Source organism: Arachis ipaensis, chromosome B1 (genome assembly GCF_059453495.1).
Source record: "Arachis ipaensis isolate K30076 ecotype BB chromosome B1, ASM5945349v1, whole genome shotgun sequence".
NCBI lineage: Eukaryota > Viridiplantae > Streptophyta > Magnoliopsida > Fabales > Fabaceae > Arachis > Arachis ipaensis.
This window is the reverse complement of record NC_142436.1, coordinates 137,112,311-137,131,334: the sequence shown is the minus strand read 5'-3', so window position 1 is coordinate 137,131,334 and position 19,024 is coordinate 137,112,311. Positions and strand designations below refer to the sequence as shown.

The 19,024-nt window shown below is 38.6% G+C and overlaps 1 protein-coding gene and 1 pseudogene across 1 annotated transcript; both read right to left on the bottom strand.

Annotated features, from left to right (window-relative positions):
* Positions 1-5,693: 5,693 nt before the first annotated feature.
* Positions 5,694-6,256, bottom strand: LOC148578534 (uncharacterized; annotated as a pseudogene).
* Positions 6,255-6,997, bottom strand: LOC107612529 (uncharacterized; the record flags this gene model as incomplete). Its single annotated transcript, XM_088503082.1, has 3 exons — positions 6,946-6,997; positions 6,609-6,801; positions 6,255-6,534 (listed from the first exon to the last, which is right to left on the bottom strand). Coding segments are annotated over exons 1-3 (525 nt in total), but the record flags the coding sequence as incomplete, so codon positions are not given.
* Between the last annotated feature and the right edge of the window lie 12,027 nt (positions 6,998-19,024).

Sequence of the window (19,024 nt, the reverse complement as noted above, 5' to 3'; positions counted from 1 at the left end):
TCAAGGAGTGAAGGCGGTGAGATATGGAGGAAGAGGAAGGCTTCGAGTATCAAGGAGGTGGGTGGCTCAGGCTGGCTCCGTGGGGGGTCTGGCCGTCTGGGTGAGTGGGCGAGATGTGGTGGCTCCGATCTGGGATTTGGGCGGGGTTAGGTTTCCATGGGGGGAGGGACTCGTGCAGCACGGCAGCAGTAAGGTAAGGTAAGGAAAGTAGGTAGGGTAACGCGTTTGGGGAGGGTGGGGTAGTTTTAATTTTTAGGGTTTTGGAAAGAACCGGTTCGGTTCGGTTCGGTTAGGGTTTTGGTGGCAAGAACCGAAAACCGAACCGAACCGCAGAAAAACAGCAAAACATCACTTTTTTTGTTTTTTCGATTTTCGGTTATTTCGGTTTTTGGTTTTTTCGGTTCGGTCCATCGGTTTAGTTCGGTCCGGATCGGTTTTGAACACCCCTAGGTATTATCAACAACTCAAATTTTGAAGAAATAGTTTTTAAAATTGTGAAAAGACTCATCAAAGATGGCAAACACCTTCCTGCCCTAGACAGTTCAGAAAGAAGCCCAACTCAATTTTTTAATAGAGCTAAAAGGCTTGGTAAGCACAAAAAGATAAAAGAAGACCTTCAGAGAAGGTTGGACATCAAGCTCCCGAAATAAAAATTGGTATATCTTCAAAAAATCCCAAGAATTAGGGTGCAGTTGGGAAGGAGCAACATTACAAGTCCAAAGGACATCGATTTCAAAGTAAAAAAAGGGGAGACAGACATCGAGCTTAGTGAAAAAGAAATCATAGGCATAAAAGAAAGGGCGTTCCAACCTATCAAATGGGAGAAAACACACCCTCTCCTTGGGATCAGCAACAATAATTTTATAGTTTCTCTCATCCTCTCGATTTATACACAACCTATGATGTCTATGAAACTATTTAGCATACTCTCTATCAATTACGGGAATGGGAGTAAGGAAAGTTATATTTACCCAAGTCAGGTCAGAAGGAACTTTGGTCGACATGTTATGAATTACAAATCGAGACATTAAAACTATACCTACAAATAGAACACACAAATGAAAAATTGTAACAACAAGTCGGAAAGTCGGATAATAACAACAAGAAGTCAGACGTCATTGACAACACCAATAATTAACTACATTTGTTGTAAAATCTCATAAACACAATGAAAAATCATCAAAATTTCAAATACAGAAATGGTACCATCTTTAATCATAAAAAGTGGCACCATTTGGGACCAATACAACTATAGTCCGTAGCAAAAAATCTCAAACAACCATAGTTTTAATAGATTCAAGATATAGTAAGTAAAGCGACAGTGAAAAAGAAGTCATAAAGTCTCCATCACCAACAACATCCCAAAAGTCACCAACAACATTTCAAATTACCATTAAAAGCATCATTACAAGTACTACCCAGAGCAATCGAAACAGAAAACAAGGAAAATGGGCAAAAGCACCAACCTTGATGAAACGCGGAAAAAAAAGGGCGCGTCAAACAGCAAGAAACACGAACGTTCCTTTCCAAAATAGAAACAAAATCTTCAAAAAGATTCAAGAGGGAGAAATCATGAACGCAAGAACAAAGGAGAAAAAAGAAGGGTGAAAGGGTTTGATCGAAGGAAACGCTATAATGCAAAGCGTTTTTAGAAACGAAAAAAGAAGGAAGAGTGAAGAGGTGAAGTTTTTATAACAGACAATAGGCAAAAAGAACATTTTGCACCCCTCCTTTAATGTGCCGTACGGATTCTTAAGAAACTACCGCGTAACGTGCGCGACGTTATTAAAGTGGCAGCATTTCAAAATTTTGAAACACGTCAATTACCCGACCTCATGAAGGCGACGTACCCGACAAAGGAAACTGGAACCACAAAATGCTTGAGCCCAACCTCTTGAAAGCTCAGACTCAAGTAGGGGCATAGTTCATACCCTGACCCAAAATAAAACCAGGCCCATTAAGGACAAAGGCCCATCAAGGGTGGCCTCTTCCACTTACCCAACCTCTTAAGAGGTCGGACGCGACAAGGAGGTCCAGCCTTACTTATCTAAACAAGTAACTACCTTCCCTAAATATCTCCTACTATCTCTATCCCATCTAGAAGGAAGATCCCAATAAACTCCCAAGATAAAGGGAGTGGTTATCCATCTAAAAAGGTGGAGCTACTAAAAAAGGTGGTTATTTACTCTACTATAAATGCACTGACACCCCTCAGGTATATTTAAGTTTCAATATACTAAAAACGTGCTCAAAGTCCTTGCTAACTTAAGCATCGGAGTCTCTTACAGGTACCACCCGCCACCTCCTCACGAGGAACTCGGACGGCGGCACCTCAGCTCCAGTACAAGTCGGACGTCTCGCTACAGGAGCTTGGACCTCACGTTCAGGCTAAAAAAATAACTCAATTTCAGGTAACTCTCGAAACAGGTATAACTTTAGTTTCAATTTTTTATGGTTAGATTTTTCAGCTTCCGAAGCTTTCATGGTTAGAAATGACTATTTACATTTTTTGTTTGATAGGTTAAATATATTGTAGATTGGAATTTTGTTTAAGAATTTATTATTAGTTAATAAATTGTTGTAAGGTTAAAAATCAGAATTCGAAATATTATTTAATAATTTATGATTAGTTAACAAGTTGTTGAACTTACAAATTTAATACTTATTTAAATAAATTTAAATTAGAATTTAATTTTGATGCACTGTTAATTTTATACATATATTCAATTACGTAATGCTACAGTAAAAATTAATTTTTACATTGACTGTGTGAATGGTCATCCAAAAATAATTATTTTTTATATTGACCGTGTGAATAGTTATCCAAAAAAATAAATATAATCGTATGATTGTGTAAAACGCTTTACACTGTTAATGTATCAAAATTAACCTCATTAAGTTAACTATAAATTTAATATTTAAGAGTGAAATTTTGGTTTAGAAAGTTTTGAAGTTAGCAACATTATTTAAAAATTTGAACACGCTTTTTTTAGAAAAATGGGTAAAAGACTAAAAGTATGATTTTAACATGGATGTTTTTTTTTGTTGGCATTTTAAAATGGACTTGGCCAATATCAAATCTTGTAACCGGGATGAGTGAGTCTGTTAAAAGTTTGGGCTTTCCTCACACGTTCACCCGTTGAAAGTTGGGCCCTCATGGTTGCTGACTGACGATTGGAATAGGTACTTAGGTGTTATATCTTCTTGCAAAATCCTATCCTAGTAGTTAAATAGTAACACGGATTTTCTCTCTAGGAGAACTCTTCTCTCTAGGTAGGAGAATACACTAAGAACTTAAGGTTCTTTCTATCCACCGTATCATAATCACATAAATCCTCTGCATTGTCATAAAAAATTCTACTTATCTATCATCATTGTCCCATTTATTATTAACAAATTTTCATAAACTGAAGTAACTACTACTCCGTTCACTTCAAACCATTGTCCTAACTAACTCATTACAGTTCACTTCAAACAGAATAGTTACTCTCTTCTACAATACAAGCTGTCAAGTTTCAAAAATAAAATAATAGAAGGTAAGACCATCACACTGGAGAACAGAGAGGAGCACAAATTCAAGACTTGATTGTATTAACTTGGTTGGGAAGATTATCTCGAACAAGGAGCTCCCATTCAAGATCATCAAAAACACATTGCTTGGAATATGGGGCAATCCAGAAGGCATATCAATTTCTGCAGTCGAAAGAAATAAAATTTTAGTCAGCATCAAAGATATGGGAAAAGGGCTACAAATACTAAATGGAAGACCTTGGAGCATAAGGGGACAAATTTTCAATCTTCAAATATGGTCCCAAGGGATATCTGTGCATGAAGTAGCACATGATTACTTGGAGTTCTGGGTTCAGATCCCCGGACTCCCGCAGGAATATATTAATGCAGACACAGCAAGAGACATTGGTAATAGAATGGGAATTGTAGCAGAAGTGGAAGATCCTAGGGTGGAAGAGGTATTAGAGAGGACCTTTCTCAGGGTTAAAGTGGCAATCGATGTATCCAAACCTCTCCCTACTAGGTTCTGAATGGACAAAAATAACTTACCAAATCTATGGATTGAATTCAAATGTGAAAGGTTACAAGACTATTACTGCTTAAACTGTGGGATCATAGGTTACAACAAGAAGAAGTGCAAGAATCTAACATCAATGGCTTGTAGGAATCCAAGAGAGCCAAAATACTCAATGGGTCTGGGGGTGGCGCAGGCTAGGCGGTTGAAACCAAGGGAGGAAAGAGGTAGCAAAGGAATAAGCTCTACATGGCTGAATGAGATGGAAGCAGCGCATGAAGCTCACGACTTGGAAAGTGAGGATGGCTTACCACATGGAGCAGAAAAAAGCAGAGCAGGAAGTGAACAAGAAAAAGAAAGGTGCATGAAAAGTGCTGCTGAAAAGAAGGCTTTAGAAGTAGCAGATGGAGATAGTCAGAGAGCAGAAGAACAGGTAAAAAATATCCCTGAATCTTTGCTTAACATAGGTAAAGAGAGAGAAGGAAATAATGACAAAGCTGGTAGGAAATTAAAAATGATTACTAGGGTTTTTGAGGAACAAAGAAGGATAAATAGGAAGGGAAGAGAATGGGGTGGGCCAAGCAGAACACCTATTAGAGCTGAATTGAAGGATGATTGGGCTGAATCTTCACTAAAGGCCAATGTGGAGAATCATCAAAAAAATGATAGGCTAGTTGAAAAGGAAGGGAATAGGTCTATTGGGCAATTTTTGAAAGATTATTTAAGCAATAAACCTGTAGAAATTATGGGGAGGAGTTTAGAGGCCCATATTAATTTTACAACCCATCAAAAGATTATAAGCAAAGACATAAAAATCTGCTGGGGACATAAGGAAGGAAATAACGAGATGCTACAAAGTAACAAACAGATTTATAAGACACTGGATCATGATACTTATTTTGTGGAGCCGGTGGATGACGACGAAAATCAAACTACAAGTAATGACAAGGCGATCACGATAGCAAAAGATTACGAAATGGAATTGGTTCAGAGAATGAAAAATCATCTAAGGCTGAAGAGAAAAAGAAATGAAGATCACTTGCTAATGGAAGATATATGTGAAAAAGAAGAAACAATGTTGTACTCTCAGAATGTGTCAAAAAGGAAGAAGTGCTTAAACGAATAATGGACAGGGACTAGCTATTAGCAGTTACAGGGGAGAAGTCATATTTTGAAATACTGAATGGCTGAGGAGGCGGGCCTTATCATGCCTCCAACTCAGCCATGAGTATTATTAGTTGGAATTGTTGTGGAGTGGCGGCCTCTGCGATAGTTTCGGAGTTACATAGTCTGTGTAAATAGATTAAGCCCGCCATAGTATTTCTTATAGAGACTAAAGCTAAGGGGAAAACTATTACTAGGCTGAAAAAATGTTACATTTTGAAAAGGCTTTTTGTGTAGAACCCTGGAGTTTGTCCGGAGGGCTATCTCTTTTAGAATGAAAGAATAAATAACCATTTGTACCCATGAGAGATGAAAATGCTGACATTTGTACCCATGATAGCTCGAAACTAAACTTATACCCATGATAGATGCTCTCTGTGTGACAAAAGTGCCCTGGCTTGGATCTGAGCTTGGTTCGTGGGTTTCCGAACCTACATGGTACTCCCTTCCTTATCTTCAATCTCTCTCTCTCTCTCTCTCTCTCTCTCTCTCTCTCTCTCTCTCTTCACTCTCCAATACCCACTCTGGCCCCTTCTTCCTCAACACTCTGCTCCCTCCCGGAGGCGACAATTCCGTCACAGGCGTGAGGGCGCTTCCTCGACGGGGATCTGTTACTGTTCCACTTATGATTCTTCATCATTGTTGTTGTTCCCTCCCTGATGCTTCTTTTGCTGGTTACTTCTTCTTCTCTCTTCTCCGTAACTGTGGTAGCAGTGGAGAAGCTTCCGCTAATGCTGCATGGTTCTTCTGAGAGCTGAGACACTACCTCTGAGACTTAGCTTCTTTTTTGTTGATGATAATGAGGTTGGGAATGGGATGTGGGTTCTTTGATTCGATTTTGTCATTAGGGTTTTGAAGAGGAGGCAGAAGGGTGTCCAATTCTGGCTTCAAAATTGGAACTTGATTTTGTTTGGCAATGGGTGTCTCTGATAGGACCTCTTTCACAGACTCTTCCTCTAACACTGGTGGTGGTTACCGCTGTGGTATTTGTTGGTTAAGGTTTGAGTTGGGGAGAGAGGGTGTAAGGTATTGTTGGGGGGTTTGATTATTTTGGTGAACCACGTCCATTGCCAGAACCAAAACCCCTCTTTTCAAAACTCTCTTTTTTCTCAACAGCCTCCTTAATCTTCATGCTCTCAAGCTGCTCATCAATCTTCTTCCAATCCTGCCCCTTCTCCACCAGCACCTCTTCCCTCGGTCTCACCTCGCCGAATGGGCTTGGACCCTTTGGTTTCACCACATTACCATTACCATTACCAGCACCCTCCTGGCTCTCATTGTTCACAGGCGCTGTACGAGGTTGCAAAACAAGCCTAGGTCTCCCACCACCACCCTCACTCCTCTCACTTCCACCGTTAAATTCAACCTTTTTCTTGTTCTAATTATCAGAATTTGCGCCGCCGCTAGACCCAAACCCTACCTTCCTCTCTCTTTCAAACCCAAGACCACCAGAACCGCTGTTGGAACCGAATTGGAGGTATCATCACCATCACTGGAGCTTCTGTTGGCGCGGTCATTGCCGTAGTTCCTGAAGCCGCCACCAAGACGGTTGCGGTCGCGGTCGAGCTCCTCGGCGGTGCGCTGGCGTGGACAGGTGGGGAGCACGATGGGATCTTGGTAGTCAATTTTGGCGGTAGTGAACTTAGCAAGGGAAAAGGTCTAGCCTTTCTTCTTCTTGGGTATTGGGGAGTGAAGATAGAGAGAGAGGGGTTGAAGATAAGGGAGGGAGTGCCACGTAGGTTCGGAAACTCACAAACCAAGCTCAGATCCAAGCCAGGGCACTTTTGTCACACGGAGGGCATCTATCATGGGTATAAGTTTAGTTTCGAGCTATCATGGGTACAAATGTCAGCGTTTTCATCTCTCATGGGTACAAATGGTCATTTATTCTAGAATGAAATATATAAAATTGATGTTTATTTTTTGTGTGACAATTATATTAAAGCTCGAATTAAGGATAATAATGGAAACTCATGGATAGGTAGTTTTGTGTATGGAAACCTGAATTATAACAGGAGAAAAGATTAATGAAGGGGCATTACAGCTGGCAACAATAATGAAGGAGTCCCTCAGCTCTTTATCGGAGACTTTAATGACATTTTAAGTCAGGAAGAGAAAGTTGGACTACACGCGAAACCATAGAACCAAATATGAGAATTCAAAAAGTTTGTTGATTCAAACTCTTTAATGGACCTTGATCTAAAGGGAGAAAATTTTACCTGGTTCAGCAATTCAAGGAATGGATTTGTGACGAGAGAAAAAATAGATAGGGCATTGGCGAACTGGGAATGGATATTTATGTATCAAAATGCATCATTATCGTTAATGCCAGCTGTTAGTTCATATCATTGTCCTCTTATTTTGGATGTGATTTTGGTTCATAGAGTAGGAAAACACTTCAAGTTTGAAGTCTATTGGGCTGATCACGAAGATTGCTTTAATGTGGTCAAGATGGGTTGGTGTAAGGAAGAGCAAAATAGCAATGAATGGGATAAAATCAGTAGAAAGATCAACAATAAGGAATTAAAGAAGTGGAGTAAAGTTACCTTTAAAAGAGCTGATAGAGAGATCCAGAGAATGAAAGAGGAATTGAAAAGACTATAGGGTTTGGACTTCACAGAGGAGAACCAAAGAAGGATGCAACTTCTGAAGGAGAACATAGCAACATTATGGAGACAAGAGGAGAAGTTTTGGGGACAGCTGTCTAGATTAAAATGGCTTAGATGGGGGGAAAAATACGGCTTTCTTCCATGCCACTACTATTCACAGAAGACAAAGAAACAGAATAGAAAGGCTAAAGAATGCCTCTGGTCAATGGTTAAATATCACAAACGAGATTATGGAGCATATTGAAGAACATTTTCAAAAACTATTTGCTTCTTCTACTAGTCATGGGTTTGAAAGCATAATTAATAAGATTCCAAAGCAAGTTACAGAGGAGATTTACAAAGATCTGCTCATGGACATTATGGATGAAGAGGTAAGAAAGGCAGTGTTCAGTATGGGTAGCCATAAAGCTCTAGGACCTGATGGATTGAACAGGCTATTCTACCAGAAGCATTGGGAGGTAATTAGTAAGGAAATTTGTGCAGTAGTAAGAGCTTTTTTTAGTAGCAGACATATACCAGAAGAGATAAACGAGACCACAGTGGTTCTTATCCCGAAAATAAAGAATCTAGAAAGTTTAAATGAACTTAGGCCAATTAGCTGCTGCAATTTCTTCTATAAAATAATCTCAAGAATAATTGTGCTAAGACTGAAAAAGTGGTTGAAAGTTATTGTCTCGCCAATGCAGAGCGCGTTTGTGGGAGGAAGGCTCATTCAGGATAACGTGGTTATTGTTCAAGAAGTTTACCATAGCCTGAATAGGAAAGGAAAGGGAGGGTCGAATAGCTTGGCAATCAAACTTGACATGAATAAAGCATATGATAGGCTAGAATGGGATTTTTTGGAAAAAGTTCTTTTGGCTTTTGGATTCCAAACAAGATGGATAAAGTTAATAATGGAATGTGTTAGAGGAGCAAACTATAGGTTTAAAATTAACGGAAAGCTATCAAGGAAGATAAAGCCTCAACGAGGTCTTCGGCAAGGTGACCCGTTCTTGCCTTACCTATTTATCTTAGCAGCAGAAGTGTTTACTATCCTTATGGATGAAGCAAGAAGAGACGGAAGAATCTCCGGGTTCAGGATTGTCCCTACAGCCCCAAATATCACTCACCTACTATTTGCAGATGATTGCATCATCTTTTTGAAGGCAAGCAAGGAAGAAGTTTTTCAAATCGTCACAATTCTTAATGAATACACAGAGGCTTCGGGTCAATGAATAAATCTCAATAAATCAGGAATCACCTTTGGTAATCAAGTATCCATTCAAAAGAGGGTTAATATTGAAGAAATACTAGGGATGCCGGTGTGAGAATCACTTGGAAAATACCTTGGCCTACCTGCAATATGGGGGAGATCTCTATATAAAGCTCTAGCATGGATTGAAGATAAGATTATGAATAAGTTGGAGGGTTGGAAAGAGAAACTCCTTAACCAGGCAGGCAAGGAAACACTCATTAAAGCAGTAGTTCAAGCGGTGCTTGCTTATGCTATGAATATCATCAAGTTTCTAAGAGTCTTTTGGAGGAAAATTAATTCTAAGGTAGCTAGATTTTGGTGGGCTTCAGCAGGAAAGGAACGAGGTATACATTGGAAGAATTGCGAATCAGTCACAATAAGTAAATGAGATGGTAGTTTAGGGTTTAAAGATTTAGAATTTCAAAACATTGCGTATCTGGCAAAACAAGCTTGGAGAGCCTTGAAGAAGCCAAACTCTATTTGGGTTTAGATTCTAAAGGCAATCTATTTTTCATATGGTAATTTTTGGGAGGCAAGAATCAAGAATGGGTCATCATGGGTTTGGAAGAGTTTAGTACATAGACGAGAACTTCTTAGGAAAAAAGGTAAATGGAGTGTAAGGGATGGATCGAAAATAAGTATTTGGAGAGACACTTGGATCGAGGGAGCTAGCCGACCATTGGAGGGAGAAATTCAAGGTGAATCCAAAGTTAAAGAGCTTATTGAAGAGAGTGTGGGATGGAATAAAAGCAAAATTTTCAACATGTTTCCACAACAAACAAGTGAAGCCATCATCAGAACTCCAATCAGTGTAGTGAATAAGAAAGACTGTCTATATTGGCCACGAAAAGAAGATGGAATTTATTCGATTAGAACAGGCTATTATGCTGCGAAAGAGGATTATCTAGCCAGAAATAAACGGAATCCATCTACCAGTACAGATAAGAGGGATCTATGGAGAGAAATTTGGAAAATGGAGGTTCTGCAAAAAATTAAGATGCATTTATGGAAGGTCAGCCAAAATATTTTGCCAGTTTATACTATTCTATGCAAAAAAAAAAGATTATAGATAGTCTTTTATGCCAAATTTTCTTAAACGAAAACGAATCAGTAGAGCATGCCCTCTTACTTTGTGAGTGGGTAAGGGCTGTTTGGTTTGGTGCAGAATGCCAATGCACTCCAATAACAAGAACAGTCTCATCATTAGAAAATTGGCTAATGAAAAATATTAAGAAAATTAGAGATGAAGGCGGAGAAGACCAGGGAAGAAGAATGAGTAGAATAGGATTCTTACTATGAAAAATATGGAAATCTAGGAATGACAAATTGTTTCAACAGAAAGAGATTAATCCTAGCTGGACAATTAAGAAAGCTAAACTATTGGAATACACTTAATGCTGTGCTGCAGAAAAAAGAGCAAAGACTAGGATTGGAGAAATAAGAAGAAGAAATGCTAACCTGGTCCGTTGGAGACCGCCTCCAAATGATTGGCTAAAAGCAAATGTAGACGCTACCTTCAAGAAGGAATCGGACAACGGAACTATTTCTGTTGTAGTTAGAGACAAAGAAAGGAAGGTCTTATTAGGATTCACTGGTAAAATTCAAGCTAACTCAAGCATTATAGCTGAAGCCCATAGCAATAAGACAGGCCCTAATCATCGTAAATAATTTACAATTGGGAAGGACATTAATTGAATCAAATAATAAAAAATTGGTTCAAACTATCAAATCCAAAAGTTCTATTGGCAGAGCATGGGCAATAATTCAAGATATCCAAATACTTTTAGAAGCTTTACCTGAAAAGGGTCTAACGTGGACTCTCAGGGATGACAACCTCCTAGCACACGCAGTGGCTAAAGCAGCAGAAGTGGGAACTCTATACCTAAATTGGAGCCTTCAACCACCTGCAGAAATTCATAATATAATATGAAAAGAAAGTTTGAGAACACAATCTTGAGGAAAAACATAGTATTCAATGCAACAAAGTTTGAGGTGAAAAAAGACAATGTTAAAAGAAAACGCAGTTAACTGGGTTTCAAGCGGAAGGGACGCGTCAACAATGCAACCCTTCTCAGTAGGAATTCCTATCCTCCCTCCTACACAGAGGTATGGCAAAGTTCTATTCATGGAGGAGACCAAATTGGACGTCTTGGAGCGACCTTGAAAGACCCACCTTGTCGTCTCCGTTGTTGGCCCCGTCAATGATCGCTGCGCTGAGGAGCTGCTCATCGTCTTCGTCGCTTACCTTGCCGGAACTTGCTGCATAGAGGAGCTGCCCGTCATCTTCTTCATTGGCCTCGTCGGAGCATATTGCGCATTGGAGGTCATCTTGGTCATCGTCATTGGCTTTGTCGGAGTTTGCTGAATAGAGGAGCTCACCAAGCCGTGTAGAGGACGTCATCCGCGACAACAAGATAGCTTAATTCATGGCTATGGAGTTTATTCACAGTAACGGCGGCTAAGGAACAACACTACCACAACGTTTAGTTTAGGGAGTACATTGTTGGGTGGTTCTTGGAGTCATGTTTGGGTTGTTGGGCATAGCCCAAGTCCAAAAAAAAAAGGTGTAATAGCTTCTTTCATGGTATGCTAGCTTTTTTTTTTGGGTCAAGTCATGGTAGGATTGGTAAGTATTTTTCGTTTTGGTCGATGTCATAGTAGGGTAGTCAATGATATCTAACAGGTAGTTAAAAGAGGTAGGTTTTTGTCAATTTTCCTTGTCTTACTATTTTTTTTTTTTGGTTAACAATTTTCCTTGTCTTAAGCTTAGGGATTGTAGGGTAGTGTTGGAGGCTCTACTTGGTGGCCCCTTGTGTCCTTTGCCCCATTTAGCCACTTACCACAAATGCTCTAATGTAAGTGACAATTCATTTGTTCGTGACTAGCCATATTTGAATTTGAAATTTGATTGAAATTAAATAATGAATAAGAACTCTTAAAAATATTTGTGTGTGAATGTGTAATGTGGATAAATTTATAATGTTGGAAAATTATCGCGTGTTCAGCATCTGAAGTGTCGAACATGATGTTCATTCTAAGTGTTTGTCGTATAGTGATAAGGTAATTGACACAAATAACCTTTTATTTTGAATGTGAATGGCCAAACTAACCAGCTCAGAAACAAACAAGCTAGTTGGTGACTTAAGAAAGGATGTTATTAAAACGAGCTTGAAGCTGTTTTGGCCCTTGTTATTGGGGATTGATCTTCTGTACAAGGATAAAATAAAAGTTGTGTCCAGTATGTGTAAATAATTTTCGGTCATTTATAGAGTTAAAGGAAACAAAATGATTCCACCATGTTACTCATTTAACGAAAGAGTTACCGTTGCTGCCATCATTCTTCAATTTGCATGTCATTATATGTTTCCGTTCACTGTGATGTCATCTTTTTATAGTTGGATGATTTTAAAATCTTTCGAAACTTATTTTATCTATAACAAAAAAAAACATTTTTTTAATAAAAAAGTAAATTATGTCGACTGTATTAGTGAATAAGAGTCGAATAATAAGTTTGTCTTTATTGCAGAGTTAAAAGACGGACCTCCATATATGTGTCGATCTCTTAATCCAGTAAAATACAAAACTCCTTTGTTAGGAGGAAGAAGTTATTCTTTCGATTTGACAAAAACTGAACAAATCTTCGACATGTTATTAAAAGATAAACAACGTGTACTCCCTGAAGGAAAAAGAATGCCATCTGTGTCTAAAATTAGAAATAAAAAGTTTTGTAATTTCACCAACCCTTTGGTCATTATACTAATAATTGTGTACGTCTCAGGGACATGATACAGAAGGCAATTGAAGATGGTCGATTAAAGTTCGCAGAGAAACCTGAGATAAAAGTGGACTCTGATCCTTTCCAGGTCACGTCGAACTTTGTAGAAACAGAGAAATTGACTTTCTCGATTAACATAGCCTCTATCGAGCTTGTAAAACAAATGATCAGCTCGACATGTTTGAAACAGAAAGGCCCATCTATCCGAAGACAGGAGAATACCTGTTGTATTTTTTTCTAGGCAAAGAGAAGAGGAAGAAAATGTTGCTATTTGTCCTCCATGCAGTATTTTGTTTGACGCCCTAACTGCTAAGGCTTTTGACTCACAAAAAGAGTCAAGAACGTGTTTATCAAGAGGAACTGAGGCAAGCTCGACTGAAGCAGGGAAGTAAGGGGTCAAGACACTACACATGCCCCTGTCAGGCAGCAAATGCATACAGTGGTCATAGTCGATCAGAAACCCTATGGGGTATCCAATCGAACTAGAGTTTCACCTGCTAATGTGTCAAATAATAAATGGGTACAGAACAATGCTCTAAACTACTCAAGGAACTATTACTTTAACGTTCCCAGAGGAGGTTTGGGAAATTGGGCTTGAAGTCAGAAAAGAGGTGCTTTTCGACATAGGGCCAACAGAAGAGGTGGCGATTGAGCTAAATCTCGACGAAATTTTCAAGAAAGAGCTCCCTTTATTCTAAGATCCGTGACTCAGGCACAAGGGGCATATGTCGGCACAGAAGATCTATACCCCAAGTTGCATAAAGCAAGTAAATCACCCAATAAGGAGGAATAAAAGGAGGATAAGATTTCCTTGATCAAGGGCTAAGAACCAAAAGCGATAGAAAAGGAAACATCAACTGTTAAACAAGCATCCAAAGGTAAAGAAGAGGATGAAGCATTGAATGATACCTTCGACTCTGGATTTGAAGATGACTTGGATGTCATATTTGGTGAGACTGGTTTTGGTTATGTAGCTACAGTGTCGGTACTCCCTTTTGACTTTTAGGGTGACTCTGCAAGCCCTTGGAATTGTCTCAAAAGAGATTGCGATGATATTATTCCAGGGGATGAATGCAGGTTTGTCAAAATTGGGTTGATTAAAGAAGAATTATTTGAAATGCTTGATGAGATAACCAAAGGTCACCTTCAACCTTTCCTAAGGTGGAAGGATTGGTGATCAATCGCATCTTGGTCGATGGAGGAGCAGCAGTTAACTTGCTGCCTGATAGCATGCTCCCACTATTCCAAGAAACAATCAAAGATTTGATTAAGACAAATTTGGCTATTATTGGATTCAATGGTAAGTTGACAACAATCCTGAGAATGATCCCACTCAGGGTTAAAGTCGGAAGTGTCGAACGACCCACAGTATTTATATTGGTACCTACCAAGATAACCTTCAATATGCTATTGGGAAGAGATTGGACTCATGGAGTATGGACAATTTCCTCGATCCTACATCAAAAGTTGGTACTCTAGGACGAGGATGGAAAGATTGAAGAAATTAAAGCTTATGACAGCCCTTGCAATGTCGAACAGATGAATGTCAGCTTTAAGGAATATCATACTAGTGTTGACCACTAAATATTGATATGAGCACCTTTGACCCAACTCTTAAAGGATGCTATGCCAAGGCCCATGGTATGAAGCTGGTCTCTAAGGCCAAGGAAAGCTTGGCCACATAATTCACTTGATGGATATATCGAGCCATTGGGCTCGACTCTCAGTCTATATGGCTGAGAAGAAGGAGTGCACAAGGGAACTAACTGCACTAGATTGTATATATGAACTCGACCCCTTAGAGTTTGAGAAGTCCGATCTATTTTCAGAAGACTTGAACAATAAAAAAGTCAAAATACAAGACCCTCTCGAGGAGGTCGAGGTTGGTGGAGAAGGTCGAGTTACATATGTCAGCAAATGCTTGGATCCTGTTTACAAGGAGAAGCTAATAGAGACATTGAAGAGATATCAGGATTGTTTTGCCTGGCAATACGAAGAAATGCCTGAGTTAGACAGATCTTTGGTCGAACATAAGCTTCCCCTCATTAATAATGCTCGACCTATAAAGCAAGCTCCTAGACGTTTTGCACCTGAAATCATGGTTAAAATCAAAGAGGAGGTCGAACGTTCGCTGAGAGATGGTTTTATTTGAACAGCCAAGTATGTCGAATAGATGTCTAATATTGTGCCTGTCATTAAGAAAAATGGAAAGCTAAGGGTATGTATTGATTTCAGGGATTTGAATAAAGCTACACCAAAGGATGAGTATCACATGCCAATTGCAGAGATGTTGATCGACTCTGCAGCAGGAAGCAAACTTCTGAGCTTCGTGGATGGATACTCAGGTTATAATCAGATATTCATATCACAGGAAAATGTGTTGAAAATAACTTTTTGATGCCCTGGAGCCATTGGCACCTATGAATGGTTAGTTATGCCATTTAGACTAAAGAATACTGTGGCAACTTACCAAAGAGCAATGAATTATATTTTCCATGATTTTATTAGTAAGCTTATGGAAATTTACTTTGATGATGTAGTGGAAAAGTCGAAGTCGAAAGAATCTCATTTAAATAATTTAGAGACTGGTTTTAAACGAATGATATATCATCGACTTAAGATAAATCTATTAAAATGTACTTTTGGTGTATCTACATGAAACCTTTTGGGATTCATTGTGCAGAAAAAAGTAGTTGTCAATACTAACAAGTGCAAAGCTATCTTCGACTCATCACCTCCCAAAAAGAAGAAAGAACTTCAATCTTTCTTAGGTAAAGTGAATTTTCTTCAACATTTCATTTTGAACTGGAAAAACAAGGACATTTATGCCTTTGTTGAAATTGAAACAGGGAGAAGATTCAAATGGGAAGAGGAACACCAATAAGCATTCGACTAGATCAACCAGTATTTGACTTCACCACCGATCTTGACACCTGTTAAGCAAGGTTGACTGCTAAGGTTATATATAGCTATGTCAGAAACAACTTTAGTGGGCATGCTGACCCAAGAAGACAAATATGGTATTGAAAGAGTCATTTACTATCTAAGTCGAATGATGTAGAAACTCGATATAGTGCAGTCGAAAAATTTTGCTTAGCCCTATATTTCTCGTGTACTAAGCTTAAAAGTTATCTAATTGGAAAGAATGTTTATGTTGTTTCAAAATTTGATGTTATTAAATACATGCTTTCTTATCTGATTTTGAGAGGTCGAATTGGAAAGTGGATGTTAAGCCTAATAAAATGTTCTTTATTTTACATTCCCCTAGAGCTGTCAGAGGACAAGTGATTGTTGACTTTTTAGCAGACCACTCTTACATCGATATTGATGAACGACCCGTACTTGGATTTCTAGAGCTCAAACCTTGGAGGTTATTTTTTGATGGGTCGAAACATCAAAATAGGGTAGGAGTGGGAATAGTGCTAATCACCCCTTATGACATTTCGACCAAGTCCATGTTTCGACTAGAGCCAGGACTATCAAATAATGAAGCAGAATATGAGAACTTAATTATTGGTCTAGAACTATTGATTGACAAAGGAGCTCGAACAGTTAAAATTCTAGGATATTTACAGTTAGTAGTTCAACAATTGGTTAGAAACTATCGAGTTATTAGTCAAAATTTAGCCAAGTATTTTGTGGTAGCCGTTCGAATCTTAGTTTAATTTGACTCAGTTTCAATAAAGCACATATTTAGAATGAATAAGGAAGCTAACGAGTTAGCTCAAATGACTTCAGGCTATAAAATATCTCCTAAGTTGATAAAGGAGTTTAGTGAAATTGAAACTAACTTAACTCCTTTAGAAGAAAGAGGAGTTTGTTGTTCAAACGTTCTCGATCCATATGATTGGAGATATAAGATCATCAACTTCCTTAAAAACCTCAATCAAAGAACAGATCGAAAAATTAAATATTTAGCATTGAGCTTTGTATTGGTTGGAGGGGATCTATTCAAGAAAAGTGTCGATGGTTCTTTGCTCCAATGCTTAAGTATACAAGATGCATATTTAGCTATGACAGAGGTGCATGAAGGTATTTGTGGAGCTCATCAATTGGGTCGAAAAATTCATTAGACCCTACGTCGACAAGGACTATATTGTCCTTCAATGATGAAAGATTATATCGATTTTTCTCGACACTGTGATCAATGCCAAATGCATGCACCAATTTAGAGAGTTCCTCCCTTCGATTTACATGTTATAATCAGGTTTTGGCCATTTAGAGATTGGTATCTTGACCTAATAGGAATGATCCATCCTCCTTCGATTAAGGGGCACAAAGTTATTTTGATAGTAGTGGATTACTTTACAAAGTGGGTGGAAGCTGTGCCCACAAAAGAAGTTACATAAGCCAAAATAATTGATTTTATTGAGGAATCGATCATTCATAGATTTGGTATTCCCTAAACTTTGACTACAGATCAAGAGACCATGTTTACTGGTCGACAAATAAAAGGGTTTTCTGAGTCACGGGGCATTAAAATAGTTCACTTGACTCCCTACTATGCATAGGCTAATGGCCAAGTCAAAGCCATCAATAAAATTCAGATAAGTTTGATAAAGAAGAATATAGAAAGTTAGCCTCGAAACTGGCATACTATGCCAAGCCAGGTGTTAGGGCTTACAGATGTTCTCCAAGAGAATCAATTCGATTAACACCTTATGAATTAGTGTATGGCTATAAAGCTGTCTTGCCACTTGAAATAAATTTGAAAAACATGAGGGTGGCAAGGCAGAATGACCTGCCAGTCGAACAATATTGGTTGAGTATGATTGATGAATTAGATGAGTTAGACCAAGTTCGCTCATGGCGCTAGATAGAATGATAAAACAAAAAAAGATGATATCTAAGTCATATAATCAAAAAGTGAAAAGTAAAAATTTTGCAGTTGGTGACTTAGTATTGAAATGAGTATTTCTGACTGAACAAGTTAAAAGCAAATGGTCTCCTTTATGGGAAGGACCCTTTGAAATAAGAAAAGTTTTTTATGGCAATACGTATGGAATAAGAGATACAAATAGCAGTCGAACCATGCATTTAAATGGTAAATACCTTAAAAAATACCATTGTCACTAAAACAAAGTTAGTCAAGAATACTAAACAAAATAAGTACAAACGAAAGCTAGAATAAGCTCTTAAATATGAGCTTCAGATCCTCCTTACGTCGACCCAGGCTTGAGGCCTCTTGCACTGTTTCATATTTGGCATTAGTGGCTCAAGTGACTGCTTCGACTAAAGCACCTCGACTTGAAGTTTTTGAAGCATGAGCCTTTTCAATCATTTGCAGTCGAAAAGAGAGAATAGCATTGGTGGATGCTACTTTGTTTCTTCCAGATTTTAGTTCAGCCAACACACTCTCTAAGGCCGCAATTTTCGACACTATTTGTTGTTCCTTTGCCTGACCCTCCGAAAAAATCTCAGTGACCTAAGACTTAGCCGTTTCTTTTTTTTTTTTCAGCTGTGTATCAGAGTCAGCTAAAGCCTCAATTGAATTTTTCAGTTCTTAGTCAGCATCTTGAACTTTTGAAAGATGGTTGTAAACACCTTCAATGAATGAGCTAAGAGCTTAATGTATGTCGGAGGAGATACGTTGATTGAGAAAAGCAAGCACATCGGTAAGTCGGGCTATTAAGTCAGCATTATCGTTGTTGTGATCTATAGAATGATTTAAGCAATCAAGGACAATGTTGATTTTGTCAACAACTTGAGGATCTAGACCCGTGGGCACAGGGGAAGTAGCTTCTTTTATGACCACTTCTTCCCTGGTCGATGCTGCCACAAGACAACACCATAGTTCCTTCAGATGAATAAACCTGTCAAGCTTCAGATAGGATATTTTCTAGATCAAAGTCAATATCATTGAAATTTAAATCTCCAACTTTTGGAGAAGGAACATTAAAAGGTGGTTCTGTGTTTTCATCGACAAATTTCTGTGTCGACGGTCTGGGAATAATAGTGATAGTTGCAGCAGTCGACCTTGATCCATATGTAGACTCAGATTCGTGGTGAGTTTTAGCATCACTAGGAAGAGGCATATAACGAATCTGAAAAGGGAAAAGATATAAGGATCATGTGACAGTCGAAAGGAACTTAACAATGAAAATTTTAAACAAAAGAAGTACTATAGGAGAAGATGTCGAAGTATGAGATACTGTTGTCGATGGTGGATTCTGAGTCGGAGTCGGAACAGGGGTAGATAGACTAACAGCCTGAGTAGT